Source organism: Gracilinanus agilis, chromosome 4 (genome assembly GCF_016433145.1).
Source record: "Gracilinanus agilis isolate LMUSP501 chromosome 4, AgileGrace, whole genome shotgun sequence".
Lineage (NCBI taxonomy): Eukaryota > Metazoa > Chordata > Mammalia > Didelphimorphia > Didelphidae > Gracilinanus > Gracilinanus agilis.
Genome location: NC_058133.1, coordinates 464,682,529 through 464,701,314, shown reverse-complemented (window position 1 = coordinate 464,701,314; position 18,786 = coordinate 464,682,529). Strand labels below are relative to the sequence as shown.

At 38.5% G+C, this 18,786-nt stretch overlaps 1 protein-coding gene across 1 annotated transcript; it reads left to right on the top strand.

Annotated features, from left to right (window-relative positions):
- The first annotated feature begins 834 nt into the window (after nt 1-834).
- On the top strand, nt 835-6,935 carry BCL2L15 (BCL2 like 15). Its single transcript, XM_044676847.1, has 4 exons — nt 835-988; nt 1,575-1,696; nt 4,860-5,084; nt 6,801-6,935. The coding sequence occupies exons 1-4, from the start codon at nt 835-837 to the stop codon at nt 6,837-6,839; spliced, it is 540 nt and encodes a 179-aa protein (XP_044532782.1). The 3' UTR covers nt 6,840-6,935.
- Nucleotides 6,936-18,786: the final 11,851 nt, after the last annotated feature.

Sequence of the window (18,786 nt, the reverse complement as noted above, 5' to 3'; positions counted from 1 at the left end):
TTGCTCAAACAATCCCTTCCCCTTAAATCCAAAGAATGTAGAAATGATCTTTAGGACAGTAACAGCATTCACGTAAGTAAGCTTAAATATTTAATTGTAATAAACTCAGGGGAAGGGTCAAGGCTGAAGGAAGGAGGTGTTGAGAAACTACACTAGACTACTGATGATCAGCTTTGTCAATCAAAGAAATAATCAAGTTGAAACTGTCTGCTGGATTGGGTTCTGTGAGGGAATATGAAAGAGAATAATATAGAATAAGACTGGAAAGGTAGGTCAGAGTCAAGGTTGTTTAAAGACCCAACAGGAGTTTGTAGCTGACCCTACAGCCACAGTAACAGAGATGTCAGGGAGGGAGACTCAGATACAAAAAAAACCCATTTTCTATCAGTTAGACATAGCCTAAAAGAGCCAAGTGTTCAGGCTTATTAGAGTTTGAAGAACTTTAGAGAGGACATCTCTGAGAAACCATTTGACAGGCAGACTCCTACTCAACTTCCTTCAAGGAAACATCGTCTAATATATATAGTTACTTATTAATTTCTGTGCAGCTGACAAGAGTGGAACTCAATGATAAGGCGGTATTGCCACCAAGATTTCCGGGTGTCGGTGCTCACGTTAGCCTGACTGGGAAGGTCCCTCTTCTCTAAGTAAACTCTGTTGTTAGGAAACTCATTTTGATGGGCAGGGCTCCGTGACAACTCAACCAACTGTGAGTGGGAATTACCTAGCAGAAAATACTTGCCTGCTGGCTATAAAATTAGTCTCACTTCCTGCTGTAGTCAATTCATGCCTCATGTTTAGGGGAAAGAATACTACTCTGAAAACTGATCTGAAATGAAGCCTCCCCAGACCTTTGAGGAGCAAACTGAGTGCATTGTGGAATCCCTGCTCTTAGAATTCTTGAGTTTGCCAGTGAAAGCACAAAGCCGATGCCTCCAAAGACAATCCCTCCAAAGCCAAAGCCTCCAAAATGACTCAACAGATTCTGGTAAGGCTTCCTGACTGAGTAAGTAATGGCTATGGCTGTACAGGGTAGGGACTGAACCTATCCCATGTGGAAAGTCTGTAACCGCTTCAACAATTTATAGTCTTAGAGAATGGCCTGAGGTACTGAGAGATTAGCGAATGGACTTATTCTGGGTTGCACAGCCAGTATATGTCAGAGGTGGGACAGGGACGTTGAATGATCTTCCTATCTCCAAGGCAATCTCTCTGTCCACTAGACCCAACTATCTTGGTTTTCTCCATTTAGCTCTTTAGTATTGTCCCCCACATACACTCACTCTTTTTATAAGAAGTAAAAAAAGACCATCAGCCAGAATTTTCTGTTTGTCATTGGCCAGTTTTGATGAGTTTTGCAAATTAAGACGGTTAGATTTGTTTCTCTTTTGCAAAAGGAGATACACCATGGTAATTCAGTGAAAGGGTTCTCTGTTGGTGGCAACAGACCATCCCAAAGTTATTAGGAGAGGGATCCATAAGAGAAAGACACTGAAACTATTTAAAACATTGATAGAACTTACCCATGTCCTATAAGCATTTTCTGAAGGACAACTGTGTTTCTTTTGTCTTAGGTGAGCCAAGCTCTTTTGATGTGACAATCATTGCTGCCCGCCTTCGAATGCTAGGCGACCAGATCAATGTAGAAATGGAAGAATCTGTCGAAAAAGTCATGAAAGAAGCTGCTACTGGACAGGTTAGGTTTCTAATCCTTCACTATGATTCACCCCTTTTTCTACTGCAGCAGTCCAAGGCAGAAAGGGTGAATCCCCAAACCCAGTCAATTTCTGTTCTAAAATGTCTGAAACTGGGAATATGCTTAGATTCTTAAAGGTTCACAATATTTAAAGCATCAGAGAGCTGGGGAAGCACCTCAGAAGCCATCTAACTCAACCCGTTTCAGTAATTCAGAAAGAATTTAGTTTTTTCTAGCCATGTAGGGGCCAAATGCAAATTGAAGTGGAAAGAGATTGCTGCTCTGAGATAGAATTCTTCACAGTCATGCTTTAGCATGCCAAAAGTGTAGTCTTTTTTTGTCATTAATGGTGTGAGTGTGTAGTGTAGTGAAGGAACTAGAAATCTTGCCATGTGGGGCTTAAATGAAGGAAATAGGAATGAAAAGATTTAGTACAGATGAATGAGAGGTTTTCAAATATTAAGGATGATCTTATGGAAGAGATTTGTTCTAGTTGGCTCTGGAGGACTGAACTATGATCTACGGGCAGAAGAGCTGACATTTTATGACACCCTTTCTAGGGGCAAAGAAGTTAAACCCAAACTGTTTTTCATAGGCATTCTTCATAACAGCCTAGTTTTGTTTTGTTCTTTAAAAGAGTGGGCACCGTTTTCTCTTCTCTACAGTTATGGAATTGTATAAATAGAAATCTTGAACCCTCGTACTACATCTCCCAGCATTCCTTTCCTTCTTTATCCTCACCTTGCATGCTTACATTGTTTGTATATATTATAGTTATGGAGCACCAACTACACACAAACAACGTAAGCACTCAAGGTAGGGATGAAGAAGGAAAGGAATGCTGGGAGATGTAGTCCAAGGGTTCAAGATTTCTATTTATACAGAATCAATACAAAAGAAGGATCAATTTCAGATATATTAGCAATGGATGAAGGGAATGAGAGTTCACAGGTCTTGGAAGCCGTGAATAGGCTCATATCAGTCTACTAATGGAGTCAGGAGACAAGAAGATTCCTTGTACCATAACTATGCATTATTTCTTTTTCCATGAGGTCGATCAATATTTCCTTGAAGTTGTTGCAGAAGGCAGGGCTTGGAGAAACGTGCTAGTATACGAAATCTCTCTCCAACATAGTGTTTTGAGCCCCTTGCTAGAAGCATCAGAATCCATTCATTTGGATGCCTGCCCTCCCCTAAATGGCCTTATGGAATTTCCCCTAATATATCCTGTCTTGACACACTGTGCCTCTACAACCCAACTTTATTCCTCACAACCTTATCACCCAACTGAAATTAGTTTCTCCAATATTACCAATAATCTCTTAGCTGCCAGATCTGATAATGGTCTTTTCTTAGTCCCCATTCTTGTTGACCTGTGGCATTAGACACTGCTGATCACTCTCTCCTCACCTTGAATACTTTCTCTTCTCTGGATTTTTATAATAATAATTTCTTTTGGTTTTCTTCAGTTTCCTTTGCTGGATCATCATCCATATCCCTCTCCCTCACTGTGAATGTCTCCCAAGGCCCTATCCTTGGACCTCTTCTCTTCCTTCTCTGTATTGTCTCTTTTGGTAAACTCATTAGCTCCCATGAGTTTTTTTTTCTTGCCTTCCGCCTTAGAATCAATACTACATATTGGTTCCAAGGTAGAAGAGTGGTATGGGCTAAGCAATGGGGGTTAAGTGACTTGCCCAGGGTCACACAGCTAGAAAGTGTCTGGAGGGGCAGCTGGGTAGCTCAGTGGATTGAGAGTCAGGCCTAGAGACGGGAGGTCCTAGGTTCAAATCCGGCCTCAGACACTTCCCAGCTGTGTGACCCTGGGCAAGTCACTTGACCCCCATTGCCCACCCTTACCACTCTTCCACCTAGGAGCCAATACGCAGAAGTTAAGGGTTTAAAAAAAAAAAAAGAAAGTGTCTGGGTTCAGATTTGAACCCAGGACCACCTGTCTCTAGGCTTGGCTCAATCCATTGAGCTACTCAGTTGCCCCTGAGTTTCACGAATGTCTGTATGCAGATGACTCCCACATCTCTGTATCCAGCCCTATTTTCTCTCTCAAGCTCTAGTACCACATTAGTCAAATCCAGCTTTGGGTCCTGTTAGCATTTTAAAACAGATATGTCCAAAGCGGAATTTATTATCTAAATTATTACTAAATTCAGATCTCTTCCAAACTTCCTTATTTCTGTGAAGGGTAATGTCACTTTCTAGTCACCTATGTATGTGTACATATTCAATCAGTTGCCAAATCTTATTAATTGTACCTCCACCAGTTTTCTCCCATCTTTCTCCCTACTACTAGTGTGGCCACCATCCTACTTTTAGGTCCTATCATCTCTCTCCTAGACTATTGTAATAACCTCCTAATTGGTTTTCCAGACCTTGAGTTTTGCCCCACCCTAATTCACCTTCCAGGCAACTAGATGGCAAAGTGGATAGAGTGCCAGGCTTGGACTCTGGAAGACTTACCTGGACAAGTCACTTATTGCCATTTGCCTCAGTTTCCTCATCTATAAAATGGGCTGGTGAAGGAAATGGCAAACCACTCCATTATTTTTGCCAAGAAAACTCCAAAAGGGGTCACAAAGAGCTGGACAGGACTGAAATGACTGAACAACAACAATTCATCAGCCACACAGCAGCCAAAATGTTTTTCTTAATACACAGTATGTTACTCCCTTGCTCAACAGATTCCTTTGACTCCCTTTGATGTCTAGGATCTAATATAAACTTTGTTTGAGATTTAAAGCCCATCACAACATGATCCATCCCAACCCACTCTTCTATTCCCAGAAATGGCCATCTTGCTACAATACTACATCTCTCATCTCTGTCTCTTGTGCCTCAAATGTTTCCCTTTCTTATCTCCATCTCTTAGAATGTCTAGTTTCCTTCAGACTTTAGGTCTCAAGTACCATATTCTATATGAAATGTTTCTTGGACAATTCAGTTGCTGGTGCCTTGTTGCTTCCTAATTAGTATGAATTTATTTTATTTGTATTGTGTGTATATATACATGCATATGTAACTGATCTCTCTATAGACTGTAAGCTTCTTGAGGGCAGGGGTTTAATTTCTATTTTTGTATCCCCAGAGCCAGCAGTGTCAGTTGCTTAGGAGACACCTGAAACTTAATTACTGATTTATTGTCTTTCCTTAGGTAGTTACTGTGCTACAAAACACATTGAAATCACTCAGCCAGACATGGTGTGCCCAAGATCCTAATCTAGCCTATGAGAGGGCCTTTCTGGCTATGACTGTGAAGCTGCTGAAAGCTGTCTCTAAGAAAAATCCCCAGACAGCCAGACAGTTAGCTGGACCAGTGAGGGATGCGATCAACGGGAACTCAGCTGTACGAGAGTATATAATGAACCAGGGTGGTTGGGTAAGTCCCTTATAATTCAGTTAGACTTTTATCTTATCTTTGTACCAATGGTCAGAAACTGACAATTTTTTCTCTGCCTTGCCACTAATTTCCTGCTTGTGGGATAAAACTGCCAGCAACTAAGCCTCTGTGTGGTTGACATTGGCAAATATTTAGTGAAGTGGCTTTCTAAAAGTTCATGCAATATGCTTTTAGGTTTAATCTGCATTGCTAACATTTTCTCCACCATTTCTTAAGTCTAGATCAGTGGTTCCCAAACTTTTTTGGCCTACTGCCCCCTTTCCATAAAAAATATTACTTAGCCCCCTGGAAATTAATTTTTAAAAAATTTTAATAGCAATTAATAGGAAAGATAAATGCACCTGTGGCCATTACCGCCTCCCTGCAGCACCCACCAGGGGGCGGTGGCGCCCACTTTGGGAATCACTGTTCTAGATAGTCAACAAAACAAAAAAGATAATCAACAAAAACCGATTTGTAATGCTTGCTGATTTCTAAGATGTAAATGCTCACACTGAAAATTGAACTATCAGTTCTCTTGAGGTGGTGTGAATTGGATCCCTATCTGTAAATACAAATACATATATGCAGATCTAGAAGTATATGCACACAAAGAGACATATACATATATATGTATACATGCATATATACATATATATTTTTAGCCTATGATTTCATTCATATACATATTTTTATTCATTCATCCATTTATTTATTTGTTTGTTTGTTTTTTAGCCTATGATTTCATTCTTATAGGGAATTCCTAGAGGAGGATTCACCTACTATCAATGCAGGTCATCATCTTCTCTGCAGTTTATAATCTTAGGAAGTTGTTTAAAGAATTGAAAGATTAAATGACTTGCCCAAAGTCACAGAGCAAGCATGTGTCAGGAGCAGGACTTGAACTCAGGTCTCTAAAGACAGCTCCCTATTTTTACTGCTATAGTAAATTCTTAATTTTCTTTCTACATGTAGGTTATCTAATTTATGTAGTAAACTTTAAATTTCAGTTTGACTTCCACCTATCATCTAACAAATTCCCTGACCATCTTTCATCATCAATTGATAAAGTAATTATAAAATGCAAAACTCAAATCTTAATTACTTTTTTTTAAAAAGCCTTATCTTTTGGCTTGGAATCAATACAAGTATTGGTTTCAAGGCAGAAGAGCAGTAAAGGCTAGGCAATGGGGGTTAAGTGACTTACTCAGGGTCACACAGCTAGGAAGTGTCTGAGTCTGAATTTGAACCCAAGACCTCTCATCTCCAGGGCTTGGTTCTCAAATCCTTTTGCATAATCTGATCTTTGGGAAGATCTGAAGTCCTGCTCCCTTCCTTTAGGTTATTGTCCTTCCTCCTCAAATAGGACCAAAATGACATCACTATGTTGGGGTCAGTGTACAGTGTGTCCAACTGTGGCTGATCAGACCATTACAAACTTGGAAGACTCTTCCACAGGTCGGGCACAAAGAGCCCATTTGAACTTTTGGACTGGAGATGTCTAAATTTATAGATCTCATGCTTCTTTTGAGCTTTTGCAATTCTGGCTTTGTTCCATTAACACAGCTCACCAAATGACCCTTTAAAAACTCTGCTTTCCAGAGGGGATTCTGAGCTACAGAGGAGTTATAGGGCTAGTGAGACTCCTAAATTTCTCTTTTAAAAGTTTTTGAGGAATGAGATCTTTCTGACTAAGGTTTTTATTTTTCTTTACAGGAGAATGTGGAGGGTGGAGATGAACCAGTTCCCCATTGACAATTGCCTGGCTGCTTGAGCATTCTCCACTTACAAAAAGAAAGAAAGAAAAAGTTCATTTGTTCAACACCTGAATTTTAGCTAATTGTAATTACTCCTCCATAAATTCCTGTAGGTGTGGCGCAAATTCTTGACACTTGCAGGCAGGTTGCAGTCTTTGCTTCTATTCACAAAGGGACAAAAACAAACTTTCAAGATTGAAAGGAAGGAAATCTTAATAGAGGAATTTTAGGTACTGTGCCCCAAATTGTAGGAGAGACTCTGGCGTAAGGAGATTCTCATATCACAGTCTGTTGGTAAATGGCTATTTATAAAATCAGCCTTGCCCCTTGATGAATCTTCTCACTGTTGCACTGATTACAACTGATTGTCAACTTAGAAAAACACAGAAATACTGAAGTAGTAAGATAAAACCAAGTCTTTAATCAATATAATCTATCACAGAACCCAGCGCCAAAAACTACACAGAGTCAAAACCCTGAGGCTCTGGGGACAGTATCTCTGGGAGTAATCCACATGCTAGAAGATTCTCCAAAAAAACAATAGAACATAGGAATCATATACCTTTTGGGGAACTCAGGGCCTCAAACATACACTGACAGGTTGTAAGCAGGCTTGGGAAAGAAGCCATAGCTAGAGGCTGAGGTATCCAGGCGTGTCTACTACAATGGCTACTAAAAGGATGGTTCCTGTACTGGTGTTGGTCTTCTTGGGAAGGGTCTCTGATACAATGGGGGAAACTTCTAGGACTAAAAGGGTACTTAACATTTGACTGTCTGCTAGCCCCACCTAAGCTGGGACCATCAAATACTTTAAGGTTGTTAAAGCTAAAATTAAACTCCGGTCCTTAATTTCCATAGAGTTTATTAATATTTACTTGAATAAGAGAAGTCAGACAGATAGAGAGAAGGAAACCTATTCTAATCCAGCCACTTGGGTACTATACACATGGTTCTCTCTGCTATGGTCCTTTTTTCACCATCCCACCTCCCCCACAGGAATAGAGAGCATAGAGCACTGTCCTGTGACCCATGTTGGTGTGCACTGAATCAGGTCAGACCCAAATGCGTGATCCTGGGAGTGGGGTTCCCTTCACACAAGGTCTATTGTTCAGTCTTAAGTGGGTGAATGTGGAACTTCCCTTCGGGTGAGTTCTCAGGGGACAAGGGCAAAATTGGGGTCTTTAGATTTCAAGTTGACAACATCCAAAATAATTTCTGGGGAAACTATAGAATAGCACGTCCTCTATTTTTAAAAATTAAGTTTGGATTGGGGCCTGTGATTTCACTGACATAGGGAACTCAAACTGTAACTCTGCCCTTCATGTACACTATAATCCAATGGCAATGGTCTCCTCGATTTTCCTTACACAAAATACAACATCTCCTGGCTTCATGTATTTTCTTATTTTAAATTACATTTTCTTTTTTTAATTAATCAGCATCTGCCCTCACTCTTTCTCTTCAATCTCCTTCCACCGTCTTTATAAAAAAAAAGGCATTAACTGCATAGTCAAGCAAAATGTATTCCCATATTGGCCATGCCTAAAAATGAATATCTCACTCCATGTATCCTGCCCATTATCTTTCTGTTAGGAAGTAGGTAGCATTCTAAATCACTGGTCCCCTGGAACTGGATTTCATATTTGCCACAATTCTCAAGTCTTTCAAAATTGCTCACTTTTATAAAATTGTTTTTATAGTAAAATTTTTTCTTCTAATTCTACTCATTTCACTTTGCATAAGTTCAAAGTGAGGTACAAGTAACATCTGATCCCCTTATTATTTGGATGTTTGTATAGACTTCTACTTGTACCCCCCCCCCAATTATAGGAGAAAATAAGTTTTCCCTTATTCCTCCTCTTTTCTTGCCTAGTATATCCCCCCCCCAACTCCCCTTAATTTCCTTTAAAACAATCAAAACTACAAAAATCACTGTCAGGCTCTTCATGGTATTTGACTCCCTCTGTAACCCCCTGATGACAATACTATTGTTAGGAGATATTTGTATCATCCTGCTTCTTTAGAATGCAAACATTTTATCCTTATTAAAACTTTTCCAATTGCTCAATTGTATTACATTTTCATGTTTCTCTTTACTTCAGAATTTGTATTTCAAAGTTTCTACTAAGCTTTGATCTTTTCATAGAATCAAGAATGCTTGGAAGCTCTCCATTTGATTAAAGGTCTTTATTTTATTTTCCTCTTTAGGATTATACTTAATTTTTTTGACAAGTTCTTTTTGGTTTCAAGTCTTTATCTTTTCACCCTTTTGGAAATTGTATTTAATGCTCCCCATTCTTTTATGGTAGTAGCTTCTAAATCTTGTGTAATGCTTGACTGTTGTTCCTTGGTTACTACAGGCCCTTGAATTCTTTCTTTCTGCCTGTTTAGGTATTTTTCCTTTGATCTAGAAGCTCTGGATTCTGATAATGGTGTTCCTGGGAGTTTTCATTTTGAAATTTTTTTTCAAGAGGGATCTAGAACTTCTTTCCATTTTTACCTAGCCCTCTTATTCTAATTACATCAAGGTAATTTTCTTTCATCATTTATTGATATAAGATATCCAGATTCTGTTTTTGGTCATGGCTTTCAGATAGTCAGATGATTCTTAGAAAATGAGTCCTTCTGTCTCTTAATATTATTAGACTTAAGACTTCAAATAGGGAGAATAATTTTACTTTCTTTATAATTATCAAGGCAATTTTATATGTAAAATCCTTAATCCAATTTTTAGAACTTGTTACTAAAATATACACAAGGCCCATATACCTCAATAGAAACATTGAAAACCAATTGTGTGTGTAAATATATAGAAATACACACACACACACACACACACACACACGTGCGCCCTTTCAGAGCCTATCTTTAGTCAACCCCTTCTAAATAGAAGCCTCCCCTGTTCCCAGGCCAATAAGAATTTCCCTAAGGGGATGGTACCCTCATCAGGAATATGATTTGGGAGAACATGGAGGTGTAGGGACAAGTGGTTCCTTCAGTCATGGAAGTCCTTAAATAGAAATCTTACCAAACACTCCCTAGAGTGTTCCTTAGGCAAAGGTCTCAATCCTGTCATTGTTGCCAAAGCTATTATGGTGGAAATTTTTTTAATTGAGTTTTATCCAGACAAATGATTTATTTAGCAAGGCATGTAGTTATAAAAACAAATTAGGTCCAAGGTTTTTGTCAGCAAAGGACCCAGAACCAGAGTTTCTATATAATTTGGAAGGTTTAAAAAAAAAACAGGATATAGGGATTGAAATACCTAGTTTCTTAATTGGTGGAGAAGATCTGAGTGGGAAAGGAGTAGTCTTATGATGGATAGAGGGGATTCAGCACGTGGAAGTGAGAGGGAGAGGGAGATTTTTGGCATTCTTTAAATCAGTTGACAGTTGGGAGGAAGAATAATTTTGTAGCTTCTCCAAAATCAGGTGACTTCTAAGAAGTTGAAACAATTTCACAAAATGGTAGATAAGGCAAAGTAGAGTTACTAATGCTATTTTATTTTCATGTAATGAGCTTATATTTTCTTCTAGTTTTTCAATCTTTTGACTTTGCTCTAATATTTCTTGTTTTATGGAATCATTAACTTCTATTTGGTCTATTCTAAATAATGTTCTGTCTCTCTTGCATTAAGCTGCCAATTCTCTCACCAAGTCTTTCCTCCATAGCTCTTATTTCATTTCCAATTCTCTCATTTAATTTATTGTATCAAAACTGTTGTATAATTTCTTCTAGGGATTCTAATTGATCTTGTAGATACGTTGTTTTTTTTTTCTTTTTGGTGTGGAAACTTTGTAGATGTTGGAAGTTAATCTCCTCAACTGGGCTTTAAGGGGATCACTTAGCCCAAGATTTGGCACACAGATGGTACTTAATAAATATTTACTGCTTATGTATTCATTTAGAGTGCTTTAGAATTGAGGCACAGAAAGACAAGGATCCTGATGTTATTATTAGGTAACAGGTTCAGAGATTTAGACCCAGACAGGACTTTTGAGGTTTTCTAGTCCAGTTTCCTCATTTTGCATCAGATGAGGAAATAGAAAAATTGAGACTGTCCAATGACTCTGTGACAGTGTTAGGATTTGAACCCAGGTTGTCTGACTCCAAATATAACAAACACTCTTTCCACTGCCCACTCTGGTGTTTCATTCATTATTGTTGTTTTTATATTATTTAATTGAGGACTTTGAGAGAGTTTTTTGTCTTAGTTATTTTATCCCCAAATGCCACCAAGGCAGAATTCTGTTATCTATTCCCATATAGCTGCAAACCCACAATGACAATTTGCTTCTTTGGCTTTCTTTCCACCTACAAGGGGAAAAGAGGGAGAAGGAAGAGAGAGAGGACACCATCTGCATGCCTCCTTTTCTGTACTAGGAAGTCACAGGGATGTCCCAGGCATGTTTCAGGCCAGTGGGAAGCAGCAGGAAAGAGTAACCTTAAAACAATCCCTAGGAGGGGGAAGTTCTCTTTTTTGTTGATAATTAACCATTTGCCCTGTAAATGTACAGTTGGACCCACTTCCTCATGCTCTGTTCCTCCATTATCAGGTTGATGAGTTTTTTTTAAAGCATTGTGGGGTTTATGCATACAAAACATTCATGATTGGAACAATGCTGCTGTGTCTATCATGAATAAACTTTTCTGTTCATCTGAGTCTTGCCTGAGGAGGTACAATGTATATCTACCGGTAAAAGAGACCATCGATGCTGCCCTACTACACAGACTTTTGCCTTGATTTTCTTTTCCTTCTTCCCTACCTCCCTTTTCCCCCATAATAACCACCATTTCTCTTTATATGTATCTTTACAGTTTACACAGCATCTTCCTCACAACTGCTTGAAAATTATGCATCTATGAGATAGTTAGGTGTTGCAATGTGTTAACTGGGAAAAAACACAGAACTATTAAGCAGTCAGAAAAGCCACTCTTTAAGAAAGGAAAAGGGGTTCAGTGCTTTCCTCAAGTCTCCACAGCAGAGTCCCAAGACTGGTTGTTCTGGTCACTGACCCTAGGGAGAACTGACTAAGCTAGATTGACAACTCCGAGGAGTCCTTAAAGTGGGGAAGTTTAAATACCTTTCTAGGGGAACATGGAGTCTGAGGATGGGAGGGATAGTGGATTGGCTTTACAATGGTAACAAAGCAAAATGAGGAGTCCCAGCCAGGCATAACTGTGAGGGGCTGATGCTTTACAATGGACACAAAGGGAAAGATTCAGTCAAAGGCTGGGCTACCTAAGTAAAGGACTTTGGCCTAAGGGGAGAAACCATTGGGACAAAGAGATACTTAACACCAGGTGGGATTAGCCCTTCCCACCTTTAAGGTCTGTAGTTAGTCTCAGACTCTGAGGTTGGACTTTTCCTCAGGGAGGAACTCTCAGGTGACACGGTCAAACTTGGGGCTTTTCACCTTTAAGCTAACTAAATTGGGGGTCATTGAATCTTACGAGGCTACAAGTTTGGGTACTTCTAGATTCCACCCATTGACAAAGGTAACAGAACATTTTACCCTATATCACTTCAATCCTCTACACTGCAAAATCTTCCATAAAGGGGCAGATAGGCAGTTCCGTGGATTGAAAGCCAGACCTAGAGATGGGAGGTCCTAGGTTTAAATGTGGCCTCAGACACTTTCTAGCTGTGTGACCCTGGGCAAGTCACTTGACCCCCATTGGCTAGCCCTTACCACTTCTCTGCCTAGCAACCAATACAGAGTATTGATTACAAGATGGAAGGTAAGGATTTAAAAAATATGTATCTTCCATAAAATGAGTACAATAGTGATATCACGTCACAGGGTTATTGTAAAAATTAAATGAGATAATCCATGTAAAGAACTTTGTAAATCTCAAAGTGCTATATAAATGGGTGAGTGGATGATATCTCTATTCATCCTAGTGCTAGATTTTGAAGGACTTTATAGTTGATCTTGGAAGCAACAGGGAGACCTTGGGGTTTATTGAGTTGAGGGGTGATATAGTTGGAACTGAATTTTAGGGAAAGGACAGACAGATGTTAAGTGACTTGTTCAAGGTCACAGAGTTAGTAAGGATCTGAGGCTGCACATGAACCCCGGATCAGGCCAAGAATGCTCTCTATCTGCTAAACTACTAGCTGCCTCTAAACATTTAAAAGCATTCTTGGTATCACCCTTTATGTCCAAATCATGTAAACATTTTGACCTTATTTTCTCTACAATATGAGATATTGGTCTATAGACTCTATACCATAACGTGTTCCAGTTTGCCCAGTAGTTTTTTGTTAGAGAGTTCTTGTCCTCAGTGCTTGGAGCTTACTGTGGTCATTTACTATTATTGTACTGTGTGCCTAATCTATTCAACTCTGTTTCTAAGCCAGTACCAGATTGTTTGGCTGATTATTGCTGAAAGCATTTTTGAAGTTCAAGTAGTTTTATGTCATGATGAATTTTCTCAAATAATGAACATTAACAGTTTAACCTATTATGTTGGGATCTTCAGAATGATTCAATGTTACAAAGACATTATTCAATTAGATGGGACACCACTGATCCCTAAAGTCTCTTCCAAAACTAAAATCTATGATTTTATGTTCTCCAGTGTCAACATGGAATCTAGAAACCCCAAACTCGTAGTCTAATAAGATATGATGAACCCCAAGTTTTAGTACTAGCTTGTAAGTTGGAGAGCCCAAAGCTTGTCCTTGTTCCCTGTTCCCTTAAGATTCCACCCTGAAGGGAATCTCAGGCTGGCAGTTTCAGACTGAATAATGGGTCCTGAGGTAAAAGACAATCCCCATCAGGTGGGTGGAAATTATTCTGAATATATACTTTAATGTCAAAGGGGACTGCTCCTAAATTGGCTTTTTGTCAATGTAGCAATCATTTATTTTGTTCTCTTTTCCTTTTATCCACAAGTTATTACAATTTTTAAGTTGATTATGTTTTCATGATCCATTGGGGAGACTGGTCTCCCAAAGGATGATAGGGGGGTATATATGAATGGAGATTTTGAATCTTGGATTTCATGCCTCATAAGTCCCTTAGTTTTCCCAAAATTCCCTCTAATCTCTCCTGTGCCTCCACTTTTGCATGGTCATGTTATTGTTTTATAAGTTCTATAGCTCCTCCCTCTTTCTCTCTCCTTCATGAGCAGGGCTGAAGTGAGTTTAGCACCTTTTCACTCTAGTTTTTTATGTTAGTTTATTATTAATAAAACTTTATAAAAATATAATATTTAGTTCTTTGAATATTAATTGGCCAAGCCCAAACCAAGTGACTTCTTGTCTCCAGAAACCTTTCACACTGTATCATCCTTCTTTCGAGTATCAAATTCAGTACCTTTAGCTTAGGATTCTGAAACACTGCCTACTGTGCTATAGAGTCACTTTCACCATTGTAAAGAGTATAAAATCCCCAGAATTGATGGCATAGGAGGGGACAGCTTTTCCACCCATGTTGTTCCACCTGGGAGGCAGACTTCCATTTATGCTGCCTTCCTGGCCAGATTCAACATTACCTTCCAATTTTTAAACTAAATTTCAGTCTTGCATTCTTGCAAAAGGTACCCTTCCTGAACCCCAGGGGCTCACCTCTAGCATCCCACAACAATTCCATACGAAAAGCCAATGGGGAGTTTGAGTCCTTCAAAGTGATTTAGTTATTTGATATCTCCCTTAGTTGATTCTGGAAGGAAAGATTTCCCTAATGCTAATGTTCTTGACAATCTTGATGACATGTATGTCTTCCCCTTTAATCAGTCTATTGTGAACCTTCTAAATGCAGTTTAATTTGCTTTAGTTTACCTATAAAGTCTGTTTAACTGGGTTTATTTGTGTATGAGATCATGATTCTATTAACCAAGTTTGTTCAACTTTTATGACATTGAAGGAAACATGGGATTATGAATCTATCTTTTCTTTAACTTTTATGACCCAAGGGGAATGTGCAAGGTTGCAATCTGTAAAACAATTTTTTCTCAGTCATGCTGATATAATTTTGTCTATAAGAGGCTTTGTTAGAATCATAATCTTAATTCAGGTTTATTATTTTATTTGTCTGAGATCTGAACCTATCTTTAAGCATAATAAAACCTAGATTTTTACCTCTAATTTCTAAATTGTGGTACATATCAGCAGTTACCAACCACATGAACTCAAAGAGGAGATTTTTCTCACATAACACTATTCTGCTTGCTTGGCACCCCTTCTTCCATCTCTTTCCCTACTCTGGAAGGGCCTCACCAATGGTATGGGCTTATATTCTGGGATCCCTCCAGCTAGATACCAGTAAAGAAAAAAGGGGTGGAGAAATCTAGAAAGAGACTAATCCCTATGGACTCAAAAAGCAACAAAAATGACAAAAACAAAATAATATAGAGTCCATAAGGAAATTTCTTTTTAAAAGGACATAAGGAGATGAGTGAAATAGAAGGCTTAACAAGAAGATGTAATAGCAGAGGAAGAGGTCTGAAATATCACAGTTTAAACCTCACACACACTCCCATCTAAAGGCAAATTTTGTTTGTTTTTGTGGAATGGGAGAAAGAGAGAGAGGATAAAAGGGAAGAGAGGAGAAGAGTAGAAAGGAACATGTGATATACCCTAATCAAGTCAATGAATGGAAAATAACTCTTGTAAAGAGTCTCAGGAAGAGAGGGAATATGGGAGAAAAATGGGAATTGGGTTAATGAAGGGAGAGATTAAAATAGAGGGAAAGAGAGAGAAATCTTGATTCAGTGGTGGAAGGGGATCCCAATGAAGAACACTCCCATAGAGACAGGGAAAAACAACTAGGTAGGGGGCAGCTGGGTAGCTCAGTGGAGTGAGAGTCAGGCCTAGAGACAGGAGGTCCTAGGTTCAAACCCGGCCTCAGACACTTCCCAGCTGTGTGACCCTGGGCAAGTCACTTGACCCCCATTGCCCACCCTTACCAATCTTCCACCTATGAGACAATACACCGAAGTATAAGGGTTAAAAAAAAAACTAGGTAAAGGGAAATGCAAAACCTTAAATGGAAATAATCTGGAGGAATATGATACTTGGGTCACTATCTCTGATAAAGTATTGTATCTCTATGGATAGCATCTTGCCTCAACTGAAGGAGAATCCAAAAACTTGGGGGCAAGTGACGTCCAGCAGAGTGAGAGGGCATCAATTCAGGGCAGAGATTTCAAGGCATGAGGGAAAGATGATCATGGAGAAGATAAAGGGGTAGTAATGAACTCTACAATCAGGGGCACAGTAAAATATCTAGAATGGGATAATACTTCTATCCTCCCTTATAAGAGTGACACACATCAGAAAAAAAGGGAGAAGGGGGAAAGAAATAACATAGAAACTGTTTCAGAAGAGGGAATTTGAAGCAAGTGCCTCAGAAACTAACTCCATGATGAAAAAAAGGTAAGGAAGTATTAGGAACATGAATCAAATCAAAAAATCCAGATAGAAAAGAAAGGAAGATAATTAATGAAGAGAATAAGAAAAAGAATTCCTTTTTAGAAAAGGGGAAGGAGGAAGCATTTATAGAGTACCTGTTACATGTCATATGTTTGTGCTAAGCATTTTATAAAGGATATTTAGGATTAAGGCTATATTTAATTTTATCTCCACAACAACCCTGGAAAGTTAGTGCTCTTGTTATTCCCATTTTATTCTTGGAGGTTTTATCCTCATAACAACCCTGGAAGGTAGATGCTTTTGTTATTCCCATCTTATACTTGGGGGAAATGAGGCAGAGGTTAAGTGACTGGTTCAGAGTTACACAGCTCGTAAGGGTAGATTTGAACTTTGTTTTATCCTGACTCCAGGCCCAGAACTCTATCTATTAGGCAACTTTGCTTCAAGATAAGGCAAAGAAAACTGTAACAACAAAAGTCTAAGAAACAAAAGAAGTTAAAGGGAAAGAGAGCAAGAGGAATTTTATTTTACTTTACTGAGAGAGAAAAAAAGAGGAAGAATTAGATAACTAGATAAAAGGAAGAAACTTAAAAGGAGCTAATAAGTTAAGCAAAATTCCAAAATTAGGGGAAAGGAGGACAAACAGGAGAGATTGGGGGCTTGAGAGTGAAGGAAAGAGAGTATGTGAAAACCGGGTTGCCTTAAAATAGATGAAGCAAAAATAACTGAGGACAAAGTACTGTCTTAACAGAATAAGAAGAATGAAAAAAAAAATCCTAATTAATATTAAAGACAAATGAAGGAAAATTTAAAACTACTCTTCATAACTTTCTTCTTTTTTTTTTTTAAACCCTTAACTTCTGTGTATTGGCTCATAGATGGAAGAGTGGTAAGGGTGGGCAATGGGGGTCAAGTGACTTGCCCAGGGTCACAGAGCTGGGAAGTGTCTGAGGTTGGATTTGAAACTAGGACCTCCTGTCTCTAGGCCTGACTCTCAATCCACTGAGCTACCCAGCTGCCCCTCCTTCATAACTTTTTAAAATGAAAGTATTAAATAATCCAACAAAATGAAAGAGAATGACAGGTTGGATAAAAAAATAAAACTCCATAATCTGTTGCTTGTTGGAAACATAATTAAAAACAAAGATATACAAGAAGTAAAACCTCAATGGCTGGGACAAAATTTACTCTAAATCAGGAGAATCCAAAAGGAAGGAGTTGTAGTCAGGCTATTAGATAAAGCAAAAGCAGAAATTTACAACTTAAAAAGATATAAAAAAAGAAATAATATTATACAGAAAGAAACTATAGATGACAAATCAACATCTGTATTAAGCTTGTATGTTTCAAATGTCTTACTATCTAAATTAATAAAGGAAAAATTAGCTGAATTACATAAAAATACAGTCAATAACACAATAATAGCAGTAGACTTTAATAATCTTTTATCAGTTTTAGACAAATTTAACAAAAAGGAAAATGTAGAATTAAACCAATTGCTGGAGAAACCAGAGTTAATAACATTTTCTAATGAGTGTACTAAAGTAAAGATATGAATTTCTTAGTACCATGTGAAACTTTTATAAAAATTTATTCTAAGATGGAATGTAATGGTTTTTTAAAGAATGATCCTGTTAAGGCATAAAGATATTACAACTGTGAAAGAGAATTCTTTTGTCTATTGTCTATCCTGAGTTAACACTACCTTAAGTACCTAACCAGATTGTGAAGACAGGATTAACTCTCCTTTGTCTATCTTTTGGTTGAATCAACACAAGTTTGAACTAGGTGGAGGAGCTCACAAACCACCTAGTGAATTCACACCCTCAGAAACTCAATCAACCAGGATGAGTATGCACCTCTCCAGAAGGAGAGATCATAATCTTCAGAAAGTGAGAAGTCTATCCTACAGACACTGCCCCTGGGCAGTGCTAGACAATTTGGAAACTGTGATTGACCTCTGTGAAAAGGGGAAGGGACAGTAAGTCACCATAAAAGCGAGCCCCAAATTCCCTCAGAGAAGATTGTTTTTGAGAAGATACTCTGAAGAGATTGACTTCTGGAGATAGTCTTCTGACTGGGGACAGTCTTCAAGGGAGGTTCGCTGGAGACTGTGGCTTGGATCATGGGCTTGGAGCTCAGCTTCAACTTAGACTCTGACTCCTGGACTACTTCATTGGGTGAGAGAAAGGCTGACTCCTTTCCTAGATCCCTAAGAGACTAGTTTCCATCTTGGAAGAGGCCGTGTGGTTACTTACTACTAGCCTTCCTGGTTGAGAGCTAATTAATCTCTGTTTAGATTAAGCAGACCCGGAGTAAAACATTTAGGTTGATAGATAACCTTTCTAACCCCTCTCACATTTCTCTTCTTTTTTGTTTCTTCTCTATTTGTATATATTTGTAAATTTCTGACTCAAGATATAATAAATACTGGTGACCACATAATTTCATATAATCATTGTCCAACCATTAATTTTCACCTTTACACAACTATATATTAAAATGTGGAAGCATTGAATACATAAGTTATAGACGTAACACAATAAACATACATTAAAATTAT

Excerpts from the sequence above, each read along its gene's own strand:
- BCL2L15 (XM_044676847.1), top strand. The coding sequence starts at position 835 with ATGAAGCCTCCCCAGACCTTTGAGGAGCAAACTGAGTGCATTGTGGAA. Across the intron at positions 989-1,574 it reads AAATGACTCAACAGATTCTG|GTGAGCCAAGCTCTTTTGAT; the intron begins GTAAGGCTTCCT and ends CTTTTGTCTTAG. Across the intron at positions 1,697-4,859 it reads AAGAAGCTGCTACTGGACAG|GTAGTTACTGTGCTACAAAA; the intron begins GTTAGGTTTCTA and ends GTCTTTCCTTAG.